Source organism: Lutra lutra, chromosome 16, assembly GCF_902655055.1.
Source record: "Lutra lutra chromosome 16, mLutLut1.2, whole genome shotgun sequence".
Taxonomy (NCBI): Eukaryota; Metazoa; Chordata; class Mammalia; order Carnivora; family Mustelidae; genus Lutra; species Lutra lutra.
In genome coordinates this window covers 40,975,165-40,996,802 of record NC_062293.1, presented here as the reverse complement: position 1 = coordinate 40,996,802, position 21,638 = coordinate 40,975,165, and the positions used below count along the sequence as shown (strand labels likewise).

The following is a 21,638-nucleotide window of genomic DNA, read 5'->3' as shown; positions in this document are numbered from 1 at the left end:
AGTTCCATGTGGCCTGGCCTGGGGCCCCGCACAGATGTCACGTGGTCTCCCAGTGCTGATAGTGCTCATGCTAACCAGCCAAAAAGGCCTCAAGAAAAACCGTTAGAGCGCTAGTGTAAGTGAACACCACAAACACAATGTCAAACATCACACTGTAAACACACTGGGTTTTTTTTTTTTTAAGATTCATTTATCTACTGAGAGAGCGAGCTTGAGCACACTGTGTGTGAAGGATGGGCAGGGGGAGAAGGAGAGAGTGAATCTCAAGCAGACCCCATGCAGAGGGTGAAGCCGGATGTGGGGCTCAGTCCCATGCCCCCTAGACCATGACCTGAGCCAAAATCAAGAGTTAGGTGCCCAACTGACTGAGTCACCCAGGCACCCCATACATACAAAAAAATTGTAAAATAAAGCAAATCATAATATATCCGGTGTGACTTCATTTACTACAAGTCCAAAAAACCCTCCAGATCAAACAACATATTGATTAGGGACACAGGCTTATGTGGCAAAATCAGACAAGTGAGAGAGTGACAAACAGAAAATTCAGGATGGTGATCACCTGCAAGGAGTACTGAGTAGCATACAGGGCATTTAGAAAGTACTGGAAATACTGTCTTTGCTAAGTTGGGCACTGGGTATTTATTTTGCTTATTTTTCTTTAAACGGACCCCATGCATTATATACACTCATGTGTGTATATAAAGTATTTCAAATTCAAAAATAAAACTTCCAGAAAAAAATCTCATTGGCGAGCTGCTGCTGGTTACGTAGAAGAGCCCCTTACCCGCCCCTTCCCTGGACCTGGCAGCCTGCCCAGCCCTGACCCGCCCTGTCCCACTGATTGTGAATGCCCCCCAGGAGGAGGGAGGGGAGCAGGCGCTGGCTGGCCTGGGAAAGGGAGGACAGAGGAGGACATGCAGCTCTGAAGTCAGAAGGATGAGTTCAAGTGCCATCTTGGCCACTGATTGACTGCATGACTCTGACAAGTAAGTAAAATCTGAGATTCAGTGTCACTTGTAAAAGGAGCACAAGCTGAGAGCCAAGGCTCTTCTCTCTGAATCTTTAGCACAATAGGATCTTGTGTGGCACAGAGTTAAATAAATATACTTCAAACACCCAGACTCATCACGAGAAAAACATCCAACCGATTCTAATAGTGGGCCATCCTCCAAAACACCTGACCAGTTCTCCGTGAAAACCGTCAAGGTCAACAAAAACAGGAAGTCACAAAAAGGACAAATGCTATCAGGTGCTGCTTATGGGAGGTACCCAGGAAAGTCCGATTCACAGAGACAATAGTACAGGGGGCACCAGATGGAAGAGCTGCAACTCTCCAGCTCAGGGTCGTGAGTTTAAGCTCTACGCAGGGTATAAGGACGACTGAAAAAAGAATTAAATAAACTTTTTTAAAAGAGAAAGAAAGTAGTGTAGAGGTTACCATGGGCTGGGAGGAGGGAGAACAACAGAGGGTCCAGGGTTTCATCGGTGGTGACAACAAAGTTCTGAAGTTGGACAGTGTGATGACTGTTTGACAGTGCGAATGTACTTAAGCTGTACGCTGAAAAAGGTTTAAATTGTGTGTTTTGTAGGTTTCACCACAATTAAAAAATAAATAAACCAGATAAAAAATACAACACTGTCACAACAGTAGCCAGGCAGAGCCTAAAAAGACCTAATAATTAAATGTAACATGGTTTCCTGGATGGGATCCTGGAACAGAAAAAGACATTAGGCAAAACCTAGGAAAATCTAAATAAACTATAGGCTTTAGATCATCACAATGCGTCATCGCTTCATTCATTGTAACGAAAGTATCACATTAACGTAAGATGTTAGTAAAAAGGGAGACCAGGCGTGGGGTGCGTGGGAACTCTCTCAACTGTCTTCTCAGTTTTTTTGAAAATCTAAAAATAAAGTCTATTAATTGAAGTTATATATAAATAAAGGCATTTATGTAAATCCATATAATTATATATGAAATTACAAAATAGAAAACCTTATAGACACACACATATATTTAAGACAAAGGAAGCTTCCTGACATTGAATGTAAGGTATCAGAAGGGAAGGGAGCAAGAAGGGATGTGGGCCAGGCCTTAAGCCTCTGTTTTCGAGACCTTCCTCTCACTGGGGGTCTAGTCACCAGCACAATGGCAAATCCTCACCCATGACATACAGAGTCCATAATTTTGTCACCACTGTCCAGCCCACCAACCCAGAAACGAAGGCCTTGGCTATAAATTGGTCTCCCTCTGCTCTCCCAAATCTTCCTCCCCCAATCTGTGAGGAATTGATTATGGTTCTTCATTTCATATTTCTTGCCACCAACACTATACATTTGTCATCTCTTCTTCAAAACCAGACCCAGGGCCTGGCAGACCACTGAGAGGACACAGAGAGGACACCTGAAGAGCGAGCTTCTGCTCCCCACCCCCAGGCATGCACTCCCTCATAACAGAGAGTCTCTCAGTACCACAGAGTCACAGAATCTAGGCGGCCACCCACCCTGTCAGCCCTTACATTTCTGAGGAAGGAGCTGAGGCCCAGAGGGTCCATGTGACTTGTCTAAAATCAAGCCGGTTGAAGGCAGAGGGCTGGGATCAGGCCCAAGGATTCCTGAACCCCAGTCTTTTCTCCTATAATGTGCTGCCTTCCTGAATCTGCCATTAAATACACTTCTGGTTCTGGCAATAGAGCAGACTAGACACTCTCAACTACTTCCTGCTGAAACATTAAAAGTGCTGGATGAAATGTTTCACTCCTTTAAAGGCACCAACTGAGCTGGCAAAAAGGGTCAGAGGCCAAAAAAAGAAGGGAAAGCAGGAACCCGGACAGGATGTGGAAACTGGCTTTCTCCCTGAGGAAACATGCCAAAGCCAAGCAACCTTGAGCTTGGCTTCTCAAAGCCTGGGAGAGAGCATGAAAGGGGAGACAGAGCCGCTCCCAGTCAAGGTGGAGAATCTGACCGACAGGCTTCTGTCAGGCTGAGCTACCTCCCCAGGACAGGAGTGGGCTAGCAATCAGCTTGTAGAATAAAATTCCCCCCAGAGTAGCGAGGAAAACTGCCCATGTTAAATAAACATTGGAAGTGGGTGGAAAGTAGGGAAAAAAAAAACCTTTCAGAGCATTCTTGAACCACAAGCCAGCTCTCATATTTAAATCCATATAGCGGGGCGCCTGGGTGGCTCAGTGGGTTAAGCCGCTGCCTTCGGCTCAGGTCATGATCTCAGGGTCCTGGGATCGAGTCCCACATCGGGCTCTCTGCTCAGCAGGAAGCCTGCTTCCCTCTCTCTCTCTCTCTCTGCCTGCCTCTCCGTCTACTTGTGATCTCTCTCTGTCAAATAAATAAATAAAATCTTTAAAAAAAATAAAAATTAAAAAAAAATCCATATAGTGGGCAAAACTCCTCGAGTCAAGTGAGCAAAGCTTTAAGGGGGCAGGAAAGGTGGCCATAGGAATATCTAGGGGCAGAGAATTCCCGACAGAGGCAATCCCCAACTCAAAGGTCCTAAGGCAGGGCCATGCCCAGCTTGTTCCAGGAACACGAGCAGGCCTCAGGGCCTGGCGTGGAGAGAGCCAAGGAGAAGATGAAGTCACGGAAGTAACAGGAGACCAGGCTGGACAAGGGCTGGTGGGCCGCTGTAAAATTTTAAAATCGTGGACTCTTTCTCCGCAATGCTGAGTCCCCCGAAGAGTTAGAGCCGAGGAGTAAGGTGATCTAACTTACATATTAAGAGGATCGCCCTGTGGTGAGGGCCACACAACACTGTAAATGTATTTAATGCCACTGCACCGTACGCGCTTAAAGTGGTAAATTTTATGTTCTGTGTCGTTTACCACAATTTCTTCAAAAAAAAAAAAAATGATCATCCTGGCTGCTGTGCTCAGAATATGTGGAATGGAAACCTGGAGACCCAAACAGAAAGGTATTGCTAGGGTACCTGGGTGGCTCAGTCATTCAGCATCTGCCTTTGGCTCAGGTCATGATCCCAGTGTCCTGGGATCAAGCCCTGCATTGGGCTCCCTGCTCCACAGGAAGCCTGCTTCTCCCTCTCCCACTGCTTGGGTTCCCTCTCTCACTGTCTCTCTGTCAAATAAATAATCCTAAAAAAAAAAAAAAAAAAAAGAAAGAAAGAAAGAAAGATTGCTATTTCTATTCCTAGCAATCTAGATGAAAAATGATGGTAGCTCCAACAAGGCTGGTAGCAGGATGGGAGATGAGGTCATAGTTCAGATGTGTCTGGAAGCCAAATCAGTTCCTGACATTGGATGTAAGATATCAAAAGGACAGATCACAATGACTCCAAGCTTTCTGGAAGGACCACACTGCCATCAGATGAATAGGGAGCAGGTTTATAGGACATAGTAAGTAGTTACGATTGGAACTTGCTGGGTTTGAGATGTCTACTAAACACTCAAGTGGAAATGTCAAGTGTTGGTGAAAATGTCAGACCAATTGGAACTTTCAAACACTCCTTGGGGGGCACCTGAGTGGCTCCATCTGTTAAGCGTCAGCCTTGGGCTCAGTTCATGATCCCAGGGTCCTGGAATCAAGTCCCACATCAGGCTTCCTGCTCAGTGGGGAGTCTGCTTCTCCCTCTCCCTCTGCCCTCCGACGGCTTGTACGCACTCCCTCTCACTCTCAAATAAATTAAAAAATAATAATAATAAAGTAAAAATATTGGAACCACTCGGAAAGCCCTTTGACAGTTTCCTACTAAAGCCAACAGGTGCACCTCCTGCGACCCAGCCACTCCACTCCCGGGCGCGTCTGACAGCCACGTGTACACGTGCTCACCAAAAGACGCGATCGAGAACACTCATAGCCTCAGTCCCCATAACAACCCCAAACTGGACAAAACCCATCAACACTAGTTTCAGTAAATCTTCACATATCTTCACATAATGATATATTACCTGGGAATGCAAATAAGCAAGCTACAGCTTTGCAAGAAGACGGATGAATCTCAGGTCACAGAAATAATCTTTGCAGAGTATAAAATCAGACAGAAAGAGAATATAATGCTCATGGCCAATTTATTCAACAACAGACAAAACGGGTTCGCACACAAACTTGCACACAAGCGCTCACGGCAGCACTACTCGTGATCGCTGAAAGGTAGAAAGGACCCAAGTGGCCATCAGCTGATGAGGTGATGAGTGGATGAAGAAATGTGGTGTAGTGATGTAAGAGAATATTATTTAGCTATCATAAAGGATTACGTTCTGGGACCTGCTACTACATGGAGAGACCTTGACAACATCCTGCTAAGTAAAACAAGCCAGATACAAAAGGCCATATACTGTATGATTCCGTTTATATGAAATAAGTGTATCCATCTTGCAAAGATTCCTTGAGCAAAAGAGACAAGTACCAACAATTCTCCCAAGGAGTTTTGCTGCCAAGTGGGGCTGACAAAGTGGGCAGGAGCTCAAGGGGAAGTGGGATGGAGAGAGGTTTGTTTTCAGATGGGAGAGACGATCAGGGTTCTTGTGCATACAAGAATAACGAGGAAGGAAGAGGGAAACAGACAAGGGGGGGAAAGGTGGGTGGGAGTTGCTTCCACGGCCCCTGAGCGAGGCAGAAGAAAGAGGTCTCAGGCATGAGTGGGGGGTCTGCAGTCAGGCTACCTGCGGGAACAAGCAGGAAGCTGATCATGCGTGTGTCAGAGCTGGGAGCTATAAGGCTGTAGTTACTACCCCCAATTTACCTATGAGCAATGCGAGACTTGGGGAGAAAAGCAGATGGCTCACAAGCACACCACCGGAGCTGGGAGTGGAAGCCAGGCCCACCTGACCACAGGGCACTACAACAGGCTGCCCGAGAGCCTCACGTTCGCCTCCCCACTGGGTAAAGGAGCACTTTCTATGGTCGGCCCTCAAACAGCTTCTCAAAGTGTTAGAGGAGTAGCACTCTCGGGGCTAAGGATTCTGGGACGTAAGGGACAAATCTGTTCTTCCATCTTGTCGATGAGCCTTATTGTCTAAAGGACTGGGATTACACCTCCTCCTCGGCCTCCATCTTTCCAGGCTAAAGAATTCCAACCGTGGAGTGTGCCTTGATGAGAAAAGCCCTTCATCGCTCCATTGTCTGGCCCCTTTCCAGTTCTAGTACGTCCTTCTTGGAATGCAGAGGCTGTAACACCAGAAACCACAGTGGTTTCCATTTTGAAGGGCCTTCAGCAAGGACCCGGACCCCATTTATATTCATACCAGCGGTCCATAGGGCTGCAGCTTACCCAAGGTCGCACAGAGTCAACAATAAAGCCCGGCCGAAAATTCCAGTCTCCGTGATCTCTCGCTCACTCCCAACTGCCTACACGCAGGACTCCAGAGGTCCACATTCAGCACCAAGTGACAGGGGACAAAGTCCACCAGCCTGGCTTAGAGCAGTAAGGAGGTTTTGTTGAATAACATAACCGGAAGTCCTCAAATAGGCAGGCAGCTGGGCTGCTTGATAGAGGGGCTCAGTGATGTCATCTTGGTCCCAATTTCATTCTTTCCTGCCATCCACAGAGTTGTACTGTGTTGAATGGCAGCTCCCCCCGACACACACACACACACAAATATGCCCCTCTCCTAACCCCTGGAACCCGTGAATATGACCTTATATGGGGGAAAAAAAAGGTCTTTTTTTAGATGCAACGAAGCTAAGGACCTTACAATGAGATCATCCTGGAGTACCGGCTGGGCCCTAAGTCCAACGACAAATACCCTTATAAGAGACAGAACACGAGAAAGACCCAGAGAGGAAAGCCACGTGAAGACGAAACCAGGACTATACAGTGAACGGCTACAAGCCGAGGAGTGGGGGGGCCACCAAAAGCTGAAAGAACCTCATCTCCTCTAAACCTCCGCAGAGAGCACAGTCCTGCCGATGAGGTGATTTTGAACTTCTGGACTCCAGAATGGTGAGAAAATAAATTTCTTTTGTCTTAAGCCACCAGGTTCGTGGTGATTTGTTAGGCAGCCTAGGAGACGAACACAGGGGTAGAGATTGCGCTATGCAGGTAAACTTGGGCCTCCACCCCAGACCCCGCCCCTACCTCCAGGGGGGGCGTTAGCTCTCCCCAGGGTCCACAGGCAGCATGAGAAAGGGGTGGTCTTCCAGAGGAGCGGGATAGATGCAGGAGAGGCAACCGGAAGGTCCACCCCAGTACCATCTCCTGAGCACTCGGGGATGCTCCCAGAGAAAAAAGCAGAGGAAAGCCAGAGGGTGCCTAAGGCATGACTGTCCAATGTCAGGGTGCAGCGCTGCACAAAACAGAGGCACCCTCCAAGACCTGAGAACAAAGGTGAACATCTGGGACACACGGCACCTTCCTCTACAAACACTGGGTGGGAACATCTCATGAACTGCCAAGATAATTCGCACACCAGAGCCCACTGCATCCACCCACCTGCCCAAGCCAGGACCCAGGGTCCCCCCAGACTCCTTCCCGTCCCTCACCCTACCCTCACTCCGTCCCACTCCTGCCGGCTCTATGTTCGGATCTGTCAGTGTCCCTCCGGCTCCACAGCTGTCACTCTACTTTGGTCACCAAGCTCTCTTACTAGCTTACAGCCCCAGATACCCTCCCTGCCTTCCCTCTTGGCCCCTTCCGCCATGCTCTCCACCAGGAACTAGAGGGATCTTCTGAAAATGAAGGTCTGCCTGTGTTTCATTCCTGCACCTCTTAAGCCCCCTGGGTTCCAGGGCTCCTGGCTCACTTCACATCGCCTTCACCATGTCCCTTGTCAGTTCCCCATATGTGTGAGCCCGCTCCCAACTGGGGTCTGGGCACACACGGCGCCCCTGCCTGGACGATCCCTGCCACAACTTGCTGGGCCAAGTCCTCAAGGACTCAGCACCAGGGCCCTCTAGCCTTGGAGGGGTCACCCAGAGCGCCCCGCCCTTCTTCCGGATGCCCGCCGCACGCTGGGCATGCGCAGTCCTCCAGGGCCACTACCCTCTGCCTAGGCTCTGAGCCCCCTGAGAGCAGGAACCGGGTTCCCCAACCCTCCGGCCTCCGCACACAGAATATAGCAGGTGTTCAGAAATAAACGGATGAGTAAAGATCAAACCTGCATTGCATTTCCTTGCTTTTTCTGAAACAAAATTTGTCCAAGATGTTTGGTACATCTCCGTGTTTCCCATCTTGGGAGAGCAAGCACGAAAGCCCAGATAAGGGATCAGAACCTTTGTGATCTTTGGCCAATTATTCCACCTCCCGAGCCTCGACTTCTTCTGTAAAATGAGATTTATGAGGCTGACTTTATAAGGAAAACCACCTGATGCACCATATGACAGAGGGAGGATGCGTTTTACTTTCCCAAACATATATGCACACTCCGGCTGAAGTCAGCAAGCTCGTACTAAGCACTCACCATGAGCCAGCCTCCCCAGTAGGTGTAGGGGGCAGCTAACAATGGTGACCCTTACCCTAGATTCCACAGCAACCTTTTCTGAGAAACGTCACGTCTAAAATCAGGAGTAAGCCCTGCCCGTGAATTCAGGAGGAAGTCTGCCAGCCGGCCGGAGGCCCACTAACGGGACGGTAACCCTGAGCCAGGCCTCACCTCCTCCAGGGCCCCTCACCCAGTGGGTCACGCAGAAGACAGCGTGTCAGTGGGTCTTTACTGCCACCTGCTGGAGAAATGGAATAGGGCCACAGGCCGCAGCCAGAAGAAACTCCCCCATCCGCCCAAAATTGCCAAACACATGGCTCTAACTTACATCTGCCCCATTTTTTGAACAGCTAAGAAGTGGTCAGAGGACATTGTTTTTGAAATCACAATTATCTCACCAGAAATTAAAAAAAAAAGGGAAAACCAACTGCACCTTGCAATGGTCAGAAATGGAAGTGTCCTTCCTGGGGACATTTCTCCAACTCAAAGGGGAGGACCACAAAATCCTGGAGAGAGATAGCATCTTCAGAAACCAAGCCTGTATTTTACTCCACAGGCCACAGATCCTGGTGGAATTCGACAAACCTTGGTGCCCCACAACCCCAGGCCCATAAACACCTGCAAGATCTAGCTCAGTCCCAGAACCAGCTCAGTAGAACCTGCCAGAAGGAGCGAAGCCATTCTTTCCAAAGACCTCCGCTCTGCAGCCAGACTCACTAAGTCAACAAAGTGGGAGCCAGCCCCGCCGCTTGCCTTCCTGTTACACCCTCCAGCTTCTCCCTGGCCGGCCACGCTCACACACATGTGTACGCACACACAGACACAACCCTCCAGATCCAGCATTTTTAGCTATTTGGGTGGGGAGTCTACTTGGGGAGAACCGGGAGACAGAATCCAGATAGGCTCCAGCCAGGGTTAAGGGTTTGTTTTTTTTTCCTCTTTTTCCATATTCCAACCATCTTAGGAAAAGTTGGGTCCAAGAAGGCAAAGTCTGGAAAACCACGGGCACTGTAGCACCGAGGTATTACTTAGCGGATGAGTGCGCTTCCGTCTCCCTGGAAGGGGCTCTCAGGTTTCCTCAGGGGCAGGTACTCCGTGCAGACCCACCAGTTACTTCTATACTCAGAGTGGTCATCTGCAGCTTCTACAGTCAACCCACCCACCCAGCCATTCAGGCATTTAAGAGCAAAGCTCATGGGGCGCCGGGCTGGCTGTCGTGGAGCATGCAGCTCTTATCTCAGGGTCGTGAGTCTGAGTCCCATGTTGCGTGTAGAGATTACTTAAAAATAAAATCTTAAAAAAAAAAAAAAAAGAGCAAAGCTAGGGGAAGCTCTACCTACCATATCATCCTGTGGTCTCATGATGACCAAACTGTCCCCAGACTAATTTAGGGGTAGAGTGAAAGTGTACATTCCCCCAGAATTTCCCAAAGGGAAGAAAGTCATAACAGAAATATAGTGAAGTCATCAAAAAAAACCCCAGAATTATCTATACAAATTGTGAATGGTATGGTTCTGTTTCTTCTGCTACAGTACAAAAACTGAAAGGTTTTCATCCAGAGAGAAATATAAAAATGGGCGCCTGGGTGGCTCAGTCGTTAGGCATCTGCCTTCAGCTCAGGTCATGATCCCAGGGTTCTGGGATCCAGCCCTGCATCAGGCTCCCTGCTCAGCGGGGAGCCTTCTCTCTCTTTCCCTCTGCCACTCCCCCTGCTCAAGCTGTTTCAAATAAATAAAATCTTAAAAAAAAAAAATAGAAGCATCAACATCTATCACTCTCTGAGGATCTAACTCCTAGGGACACAGCAGGAAGCAGGGCTCACATGTCTTCTCCTATCTTTCTTCTCACAACCCAGGGGATTGGGGGAAGGGGGGTGGAGGATCATTCTTTCCCTCCAAATTTCTTCAAGACACATAATCTTTTGATCCAAAATCCCCTTGCCTCTTTACAAGGAAAAGGAAGGGAGGGAGGGAGGGAGGGAGCAAGGGTAGGAGGGAGGGAGGGAGGGAGGGAAAAGAGAAAGAAACATTTAAAAACAAAATAAGTCCCTTTTTGTAAAACAAAAGATAGAAAAATGTCTTGGTTGTCTTCAACCCTGTCACACGCCCCCAGTGAGGCAAGGAACAGCACGCCTGCACGGAGAGAGGGCGTGAGAGAAACAAAGGCACATCACAAATGTCCTCCGGTCACTTGAAAAAACACGTCTTTACTCTCCTTTCCCTCACTCAAAACTGCAGCAGTCAGTTGTGATTCTTTTCTGGGAAAACGATAGTGCTTGCAAGAAATGTCAGAATAAAAGCTTCTCTTTTGTTCCTTCTAACAGTCCCTTAGCACCTACATTTCTCCAGTGGCTTCTGTCCACTTCTGTGGACTTTTCCCAGGCTGGCTCACATCTTATCCTGAGGGAAGCTGGGTGGAAGGCACCACTGCCCAACCCTCACCCCACCCCCCAGTCAAGAAAAACAAGAGTACCAAAGGCAGCAGGTCAAGTGGCCCCATGAATCCCCCAAAATGTTTAAGCCTGAAATGCCCATGCTCCCCCACCCTGCACCTGCCCCAAGTCAGTACATTATACAAACACTTTCTTACTCCCGCATCCCAGAAAGTCCTTACTTGGTGTCTCTCTATAAAAGAGGACTGTCCCTCCTTCCTTTTTTCCTTTAAGATTTTATTTATTTATGACAGAGAGAGACACAGCAAGAGAGAGAACACAAGCGCATGGGGGACCTGGAGAGGGAGAAGCAGGCTCCCCACTGAGCAGGGAGCCTGTTACCAGGCTTAATGCCAGGACCCCAGAATCATGACCTGAGCTAAAGGCCTATGCTTAACAGCTCAGCCACCCATGCGCCCTGCCAACCCCCTTCCTTACAACTCTCTTCTTCAATTTTGTTTATGAGGCACCTATCCTCCCCTGGTTTTCCTCCTCCTCCCTGCCACAGCCTGGCTCTGGGATCCCACCCTTCCATCTAACCTTTCGTTGCTAATCCGCCACAAGGTCCTGTCCTTGGCCCTCTCCTTACTACTAGCTTTCACAGAACAAGTTCAACTTCTGTCAGTGATGCAACACCTACCAAAACCTCAAAAATCCCTGCCACATTCCTTCCCCTCCCTCCTGCCCTCTCTCCTCCTCTCCCTTTCTGATTCCAGACACACATATGCAATTGCCTGTTGATTATTTAGCTAGAAAACAAAGAGCCGGAAGGGAGGAGGAGAAGATTGCTAATCTCCTATATTTGAAGGACAGAACCACAGAGCAGACCAGGACCAAATGGGTAGATTCCAACTTAATACAAGGGAGAATTTTCTAACAAAGAGCACTAGCCAGCAGTGGATGGGCCCCTTCTGAGGTACTGAGCTCCCCACGACTAGAAGTGGGCAGAGAGAATTCCTACACATAGTACAAGCCCGAACTAAGCAACATCCAAGTTCACATTTCCCCATGAGATTGACACTTCTCAGCTCAGCATTCAGGGATTTGAACAGACAGAAGTTTTGTTGGTGTTTTGTTTTGTTTTTCATTTTTTTGAGTACCTAAAAATTGCAATTCTTCATAATAGGACACTGGTTAGAAATCATTGCAATATTTCCTTTTATTCCATTATTTTTTAAATAACCACAATTTTGTCTATCCAACAATTTATCCTACAAACTCATTTGTCATACACACTCTATAGTTTCAAGAGAACAAAAATTACTTGATCATTGACTGAAGGCTTTCACATTAAAGCATGTTTGGGGGGTGCCTGGGTGGCTCAGTGGGTTAAATAAAGCCTCTGCCTTCGGCTCAGGTCATGATCTCGGGGTCTTGGGATCGAGCCCCACATCAGGCTCTCTGCTCAATGGGGAGCCTGCTTCCCCCTCTCTCTCTCTTCCTGTCTCTCTGGCTACTTGTGATCTCTGTCTGTCAAATCAATCAATCAATCAATCAATCAATCTTAAAAAAAAAAAAGCATGGTTGGAAAACTCACTGCTTCTGGACACTTCTCTCTGTTCCATTCCTATATGTTATTTTTAAAAATAAAAAAAAGGAATCCTAATTGAATCCTAATCTAATTTAACACACAGACTTTTGGAAAGTTCTTATTTTTAAAAGTTTTTCAAGGGGCGCCTGGGTGGCTCAGTCGGTTAGGCATTTGACTCTTGGTTTTGGCTCAGATCCTGATCTCAGGGTTGTGGGATCAAGCCCCACATCTAGCTCCACACTCAGCACAGAGTCTGCTTGAGATTCTCTCCCTCTCCTTCTGCCCCTTCCTGCCACTTGCGTACACTCTAATAAATAAAACCTTTCAAAAAAAAAAAAAAAAGAAGGAACTCCCTGCAATTCCATCGCATAATCGTTTGCATTTGTTCGCGTTAATCCTTGTCACTTGCATACACAACTTTTTCATCTTTACAGTATTATCAGAGCAGCTTTATAGTATGTATTTTCATTAGTATTTTTCCATTTCATTACTTTTTCCCCCTTACTTCCCACCTCACCCCAAGATAACCAATGCACACAGCCTGGAGAATTACTTTCTACATCTTTCTGTGCTTGGCTCACCCAATGAGGGGTGGGGTGGGGGGTGGCGGGCACCAGAACACTATTTGAATCAACTAAGCTCCCTCTTTCTCTTGCTCTCCTGACATACCCAAATTTCTACATCCTTCCTCCAGTAGACCCTACTGCCCTCTTACCCACTTTGTTGGAAACAACCAAAAGGAGGAACCGCAAAGATTAACTACTACAAAATGAAAGTGTCCTAGACTTTCAGCTGCTCCTCGGATCACAGCAGCAGGACCTGGGGAATCTCCTTTGCTCAGCCTCTCACGCACATGGGCTTTTCCTACCCCATTTTCTTCCCTCCCTCCAACACCTGTATACTCCCCCACCTCACGACTTGTACTTCTATTCACTTTTATTCAGTTTCAGCTGCCTTGCTGCTCCAGCTTATGCATGGGCCAACACATCCCGTCAACAGCACAGCCTTGCCGTTCCGCCATCTATCCTCCTCAAGCCCCCAACATTTCTTGGCTCAGTTTCTCAAGTTCACCTTTTCACACCAAAATGCTCATTTTCACACTGGTCTAATCAGCTCCAGCACTGGGAGGAGGAGGAGGAAAGAAAGAGTTGTGTGGTGATATGGTCTATGACTGTCCCTTTAGCAATGGTGGTAGAAGGAACATTTTTTCTCCCTGGGGCGGTTTTGGTCAGGAGGCCCCTCACAGCGAAAGCCACCACTGTCCCCCATAAGGTTCTGCCCTGCTCACACACTTTGTAGGGCACACACTTTGTTCACACACTTTGTTCTTGATTCAACTTCTTGAGGGAGGCAGGGAGGTAAGAAGCAATCCCAGAGCCGGCCAGAGAGGCAAAGGCAACTTAGGCTGGTGCATCACAGACCTGCCAAGGCACAGCCCCAGAACTCACCTCCAGGCTGGTACTCACAAGGGGTTGAGCAGCCAAGGAAAGCACACCTCAGACTCATGTGTGGGGTTACGGCATGGCTCTGCCACTTCCTGGCTCTGGGATCTTGCCAAAGTCAAAACATTTTGAGTTTGTTTTCCTCATCTCTAAAACGACACAATTTAGGGGTGCCTGGCTGGCTCAGTCAGGGGGAGTGTGCAACTCTTGATCTCAGGGTTGTGAGTTCAAGTTCCACATTGGGTGTAGAGATTACTTACAAATAAAATCTTGAAAAAATAAGGCAATTTTTTAAAAATGTGACTTCATATAGTAATTGTAAAGAGCAAAAAATTAAATGGAAAATAAGGTTCAAAATCCTTTCATCAATTGAGAGCTATATAATTGCTGGTTTAATTTATTTGCCGTTTCGTGTTCTAGCTTGCTGAAAGTCCTTGTTAACTAAGTAAATGGTCAACTCTTCATCAACAGGAATAGAAATCAGCCACAAAGTCACCAACATGACTTGGATTCTACTCTCTAGCCAAAAAATTATTTTCTTCCATAGAGTAGTTTTAAGGGTCCGAGTACGTCCAATCTTAAAATGTAAGCTAGGGACTTTAACTGAAAAAATAAGGCTTTGCTGGTAAGTATCCAATTAAAAGGGGGGGTAGTAAACAAAAGCATATCAAATTTTTCTACCTTTATTTATAAAGAACACAACTCCTCCTGACACAGACACAAACACTCACATGTCCCAAGGAGGACCTCATGAAAAACAACGACGACAACAGAATTGGAGGACATCGGGGCCTTAGTTAACACCAGTCTGTGTGTCCGACTCGGGGATCACCGGGAATGTGTCCTCAAATGTGACCTCTCACCTCAATGAAAGGAAGAGAGACCTTCATCTGGAGGGCAGGCCCACCCACCAGGCAAACAGCTGCAGACTCAATCTTCAGCATCATCAAACTGTCCCGTTTCGAAGACCATCTTGGAATAATGGGGTATCAGCGGAGGTGGATGGTGCCAACTGGGGTCATAGACCATGTCCCCTTGCGGGGCACAGCACACCCAAGGTTTGACCTCTTGAGAAATGCAACCCTGGATGTCATCAGCATCTGCAAGCAGTTTAAAGAAAAAAAAAAAAAATTAAAGGTAGGAGGGGAGGGGAGACAGACATTTGCAGTTCAAAAGCACACACACAGAGCCCTCCTTGGATTGCGGTCTGAGGACCCCCCTGGGTGGTGCTTCTCAGAGCAGAGCCCTTAGCAGTGCAGAGGCTGCAAATGCAGAAGACAGCACTTCTCTCTGCAGTTGCTAGATTCACACAGATATTTTAAGAGTCAACTGCAAAATTTGCATTTTTTTTCCAGTATGAAGAGAAGCTGTCACAGATCTTTCAGCCCCATACCAGGTATCAGGCTAAGCTCAGAGACTGGGTCCGTCTTTCAAACTGCCTGCCTTTGAGGTAATACAGTAGGAGGCTCTCCGAACCTTGGTCTAGGACCCTAGAAACGCCATACCTACCATACGGATTCCCTTGATCTGCCTTCAACTCCAAGTCCCAGTCCTCGTTAAAAAGATCAGCAGCCTGTTCCTTGGGCGGACGGTCGGACACGCCTTCTGACAGCTCCCAGGTATTCAGGTCCCCGTCAGAATCCTCGTCATCCACAGCAAACCCTTCCTCTTCCGAGTGGGTGCCCTCACCGTGGGAAGGACTACCATTAGGGATGCTCTGTGCTCCACTGGCTAAGAAATCAACAGAAGAAAGGTCTGAGAAAACCACTAGCAACAATACAAGGCTACTCATGTGCTTGGAAAAGGTCTGGCAGACTTACTGAGAGGGCAAGAGTGAAACAAGGGTACAGAGTTCCTTAGCCACCTGAACACTTAAAAAAAATGTTCTGTTTACCTTTCTCGAACAAGGGTTGATAATTTTTTTTTAAGATTTTATTTATTTATTTGACAGACAGAGAGAGATCACAAGTAGGCAGAGAGGCAGGCAGAGAGAGGGGGTGAAACAGGCTCTCTGCTGAGCAGAGAGCCCGATGCAGGACTCGATCCCAAGACCCTGAGATCATGACCCAAGCCAAAGGCAGAGGCCTAACCCGCTGAGCCACCCAGGCACCCTGATCATTTTTTCAATAAAACATTTTGCCTTAAATGAGGCAATTGCAAAGTCTTATAATTCACACAGGGAATCAAGCAAATCAAGTACAGTTTACGTGTTTTGGTAGTTTACAGGTAATTGAGGCAAAGGGCATGTGGACAAATGACAAGCTTTCACAATACAAACTTGAATTTGTACTCTTCTATTTCTCTGTTCATCCTCAGGGAGCACAGGGCAAAGGGACAGCAGGAGGAAAGCAGGCAGAAGGGCAGAACCCATCCAGTCACAAGAGACAGCCACGTCTCCTCATCCCAATACTGGGGAGGGCTGGAAGGTATAATTTCAAAAGGTCTCAAAATAATGGAAGAAAGTTTGGGGGAGGATAACGGACCTCCCAGCACATCGAGCTATGGTGATGGCAGGTCAGAGCTGGGAAAAGAATTAGCCTAAACACAGCTATGCTACTAACACTGTAAAATAATGGCAGCTATAAGCAAAAAAAACAATATTTCAGGGCATGGGTTTTGAAGCCAGACTACCCCAGTCTGAATGCCAGTTGTGCCAATTATTATAGTGTGACTGAGTGGAAATGGAATCCAACAAGCCCTCCAGAACTTAAAACACATGTGTGCCTGAGTGGCTCAAAGCCTCTGCCTTCAGCTCAGGTCATGATCCCAGGGTCCTGGGATCAAGCCCTGCATCAGGCTCTCTGCTCAGCAGGGAGCCTGCTTCCCTTCCTCTCTGCCTACTTGCGATCTCTGTCAAATAAATAAATAAAATCTTTAAAAAGAAAAAAAAAAAAGAACTTAAAACACAGAACTAGCACACAGCCAAGTAGATATCCCAAAGAATTGAAAACAGGTATTTAAACAAGACTGATAAAAAATATTCTCAACAGCACGGTTTGTGACCACCAGAAGGTGGAAACAACCCAAATAAATGCCCATCCACAGGATGAATAACCAAGCAAGATGTAGCGCATCCAGATGATAGAAAGATTCAGCCATAAAAAGGAATGTACTGATTCATGCTCCATGAATGAATCTTGGAAATATTATGCTGAGCAAAAGAAGCCAGACATAAAAGGCCACACGGGATATCATTCCACTGACATGCAACTCACATGCACCTGTCCAGGACTGGGAAATCCATGGAGACAGAAAGCTGATCATGGTCGCCAGGGGTTCAGGGGAAGGGGGTGTAGCTACTTATCAGGTACACGGTTTCCTCATGGGGTGCTGAAAATGTTCGGGAACTAAGCCATGCTGGTTACACAGCGTTGGGACTAAATGCCACTGAACTGTATGCTTTAAAATTGCTAAATGTACACCTTATATGTGTTTGACCACATTTTTGATTTTTTACTCTGTGCCTCAGTTTTCTCATCTGTAAATATGAAGACAAGACTGTTGTGAGAGTTGTTTATTTGAAAAAAAAAAAAAAGGGGGCTAACGGGGATGCCTGGGTGGCTCAGTCAGTTAAGCCACTGCCTTTGGCTCAGGTCATGATCCCAGGGTCTTGGGATCGAGTCCCAGGTCCAGCTCCTTGCTCAGCGGGGAGCCTGCTTGAGCCTGCTTCCCTCTCCACCTCTGCCTGCCACTCTGCCTGTGTGTGTGCTTGAGCGCGCGCGTGTACTCTCTCTTCCTCTCTCTGACAAATAAATAAATAAAATCTTTAAAAAAAGAAAAGAAAAAAAAAAAGGGCTAACAGGAAAAGAAACACTTTGAATTGTACCTGGCTCTGACTCTACAAGTGTCAGCTGTTATGACCATACCTACATGCCGGCACAGTGCCTTTTCCGGACCAGCGCTAAGCAGCTGGAGTTCCTGTGATGATGGTAATTTTCTCTCATCTGTGCTCCAACAGGCTAGCTAGCAAGAGCCACGTGGGACTTCTGAGCACTTGAAATGTGGCTAAAGTGAATAGGGAACTGAGGTTTTCATTGTGTTTAATTATAATTCGCTTAGATTTAAAGAGTACCAGTAGCTGGTGGCTATTACAGCTCTAGATCCTCCCACCCAACCTCAGAACCAGCCTCTCAAGTTAAGCATTATTATCCCCATTTTAAAGAGGAAGAAAGGATAAATGACTTATCTAAGGCCTCAAAACTCAAGCCCAGGACTCTGAGCTGGAGCTCAAAGTGAAAATAATGTTGCCTGGCTCCAAAGCCCACGCTGCCCTAAGCGGCCTTTCTCAGAAGGGAAGGGTTTGAATACAAGGTCATGACCTCCTTAATGGAAGCTCCAGTGGGGCTACCAAAGAGGGGCACCGTGGAAACACTGGGCAGAAAACAACTCCGCAGCAAAGAGAACTGGCTGGGAAGAGGAGGCCAACAAGATGTAGCGATGGTCCCTCTCTTCCTCACTCCCTTGGTCTGTCCCCACATCCAACCCCACCCCACCCTCACCGTCTCCACCGGCTACTTGCCTAGCCGATCCATGGCCTTCTCGGCCTCTCGCTCCTGTCCGGAATGGTCCGCGAGGGCAAAGCTGGCCTGCAAGAAGGAGAGACGGTTACCCAGGACTTGGATTTGTGTGGGGTGTCCCCGGGATTAAGCTACCACCTCACGCCCTCACCTCTGTGAGGATGGGGGATGCTCTGCAACCCCCATTTCTGCTTTGCCCTATGAGCGGCAGCAAGGCCTGAGGGGGAAGGGCATTGCTCCCTCCTATTCCTGCAGACACCACCCCAGTGACACTTGGCCCCCAGCGACACTCGGGGCCCCGCGGCGCCCTCCTACAGGGGCCACTCTATCCGGTTTAGAGTTTGCCAACCTCCTCTTTGGGCCCTCTCGTCAGGGGTCCGAAGCCCAGGCCCTCAGGCCCCCTCCTGTGCCTTCGGAGACCCCAGCCGTGGCTGTGGGCAGCGCCACCTCCTCAGAAGTTGGAACTTCAGCTCTGCGAAGCCTCCCCTCTGAGCCTGTAAATTGTAATCATTCCAACCTCATTCCTTTGTTCCCTAAGCCCTCAGCTGGTAGCTGTTTCCTGCAGTTGCTACATGCACCATGTTCATTTTTACCTTTTCAGTGACTTCACTTTCTAGCAAATTCTGTCTCCTGATACATGGGGGCAAGACAGCTGTAATTCCTTAGTGATGCTGAAGGGAAGTCTTCTTCCCCTACTGCCAACCATCTGCTTCTCTGCTCCCATCACCTGAAATCCCATCACCTCCAAGATCGCTTTGTAAATAGAATAAGAAATGTTCACAGCCTGCGTATTAAAGATCTGGTTGCAATCCCGGCTCTGCCATTCGTTCAGAGTGTGACCTCCGAGAGATAACCTCAACCACCATGCCTGGGATTCCTTCTCCAGAAATGGGGGATAACTGTTCTGACCTTGCAGGGGGCTCATGATGAGAGAACACTTATGACAACACCTGGCACCCTGCAGGAATGGAATACTGGTTGAGTTTAAACCCACCTTCTTTGCTTCTACCTCTAAAGTGCACTTGGCACGTGCCCCAATTAGCTCATGACCTAGTCCTCCCTTAATGAGTAAGTTCTACCTCCTGTAGTCAGTGACAACCCTTGCTCATGGCTACAGGTCAGCTGGCAGCATCTCTCATGTGCACCACTGCGGTTGGTCCCTGCCCTCCCCACTCACCCACCCTGCCCAGCCTTAACAGTATCAACCACCACTCTGCTCAAAAATCTTCAACAGCCCTCCACGTGGGCACATAAAATTGGCCATGGCATTCACACCAACCCATCATCGCCCCTCAACCTGTTGAGCATAGTCCTCTCCCCTGTGCCACCCAAGCTCCCACCCATTTGCTCTGTCCTTCTTCATCTCCCCGCCTCTGCAGGCGCCACCAACCTGTCCCCTTGGAGAGGAAGCCCGTATCCTTCCTGCTACATCCTGATGGAATCACTATCATCCAATGCGCACCCCAAAGTAATTTTTGTATAAGTCTATCACTGCATTTTTCTTATCTTACTCGGGTTTAGTACCATCTCTGATGCTTAAACAAGCATTCCTGTCCTCTCTCCCATTAACAGCCGCGTCTATCGTGGCACAGCACGACACTAGGCGCCGGGTTAACAGCACTCAGCAGAGGGTTCCTACCCTCACGGAGCTCACCATCCAGCAGGACTGACTGTAAACAGGGACAGGTGATGACACTAATAACGGTCTTTTGAAACAGCAGGAGCTGTCTGGCGCGCAAATGAAAACAAGTTTCTGGAACCCCTGCGTCAAGCCGGGCCTTGGGTTTCAGTAAACAGAAAAGGAGAGCGCGCCTCAGACGTCATGTGGTGCTCAGGGTGAGCCGTACATCCCCACCCGTGGTCCCAGGTCCAGCGGGGACAGCGCGCTGCTCATCGCCCTCACCTGGCCCCGGTCCAGGCCCCCGGCAGCGGCCCCCAGCTCTCGGCCATCAGCATCACCTCCTACTCAGCGAGTACGCAGAGGCGCCCCCCGCCCCCTCCCACGCCCTCGGACGCCGCAGCCCGGCAGTTTCCAGCGCCAGCGCGCGCCCAAACGGCGTTCCCCAGCCCCGCGGCCCCCGCCCCGCCCCGCCTCGCCTCGCCTCGCCCCGCCCCGCCCGACCCGCAAGCCCCGCAACTTCCCGCCCCGCGCCGCTGCGGGCGGCCGCGCTCACCCCCGGGCGGGGGGGCGACTCCCGCGCGCTCGGCACTGGCGGACCCCGGGGCGGCTCGGCGGACCCCGGCGCCCGGGCTCCGGCGACCTGACGGTCCATGCCTGGCGGCCCGCGGCTCAGCGCCCTGGACACTGCTCGGCCACGTGACGCGCCCGCCTGGCTGCCAGCCCGAGGATACGCCGCGGAGGGGCCAATCAGCCGGGGGTGCTGCGGCCGAGGGGGGCGGGACCCAGGTCACGAGGAAGCCAGGGGCGGGGCGGCGCGGGAGAGGCGGGGCGCGCGCGACAGCCTCAGCGTCCTACCTACGGGTCCCGGGATCGGATTCTCGTCGCTCCGGCCAGTGCCCATCCCAGCTGACGGCTAGCTGGGTCTGCGGTGCCGGCTGGGATCCCTGCCCCACCACGCTGGGTGTGCTTCAGCCTCCGAACCTCGAATTCCTGTTAGGTCATTCAATCACCCGAGTCTACCTGCTAAGTCTACGAAGCTCAAGTTCTCAAAAGTTTGAATGCATTTGAGCTCCAATCAGTTCACTCTCCATCACAGGTGTTTGTAGAACTCAGGCCGGAATGGGACCATAACCCACTCACAAATGGATGTGCCCGGGGATTCTCCACCCTAAATTATGATAGTTCTTATAAAGGTAATGGATTAGAAACCAGGACAGATGATGAAAACAATGTGCACACACCATATGACAGTACCCATAACCCTGAACATTCTGTGCTGTCACAGTAGCCTGTTCTGGGCTCCTGGTTTTGTTTGTTTTTTTCTTAATGCTCAAAGCCTGACCCTCTACGGCCAGAGGGCAGCAGCAGATGGGCAGGGCCTGATTTGGGGACAAACCCAAAGTCACCCTTCCCTGCCTTCCCCCAGACTGCCTAAACTTCCATAACAAACCTGCTCAGGGTGTGATAATCATTTTAACAATGAAGTAGCAGAAAAGTTAGAAACGGGGATTCCTGCTCAGGAGGACAATCTTTTGGGACATTAGGTTATTCCTTCATCTCCCTCAAAAAATGTCACCCAGGGGCTGCCTGGGTGGCTCAGTGGGTTAAGACTCTGCCTTCAGCTCAGGTCCTGATCTCAAGGTTCTGGGATCGAGTCCCACATCAGGTTCTCTGCTAGGCAGGGAGCCTGCTTCCTCCTCTCTCTC

At 49.0% G+C, this 21,638-nt stretch overlaps 1 protein-coding gene across 2 annotated transcripts; it reads right to left on the bottom strand.

The window, feature by feature from the left end:
* Positions 1–14,461: 14,461 nt before the first annotated feature.
* COPRS (coordinator of PRMT5 and differentiation stimulator) lies at positions 14,462–20,642 on the bottom strand. Of its 2 annotated transcripts, none has more exons than XM_047708756.1 (4): positions 20,486–20,642; positions 18,314–18,380; positions 15,304–15,525; positions 14,462–14,894 (listed from the first exon to the last, which is right to left on the bottom strand). In XM_047708756.1, the coding sequence occupies exons 1-4, from the start codon at positions 20,582–20,584 to the stop codon at positions 14,725–14,727; spliced, it is 558 nt and encodes a 185-aa protein (XP_047564712.1). In that variant the 5' UTR covers positions 20,585–20,642; the 3' UTR covers positions 14,462–14,724. The 2 variants fall into 2 exon arrangements, with proteins under 2 accessions (XP_047564712.1, XP_047564713.1); XM_047708757.1 differs by lacking the exon at positions 20,486–20,642 and adding an exon at positions 19,966–20,155.
* Positions 20,643–21,638: the final 996 nt, after the last annotated feature.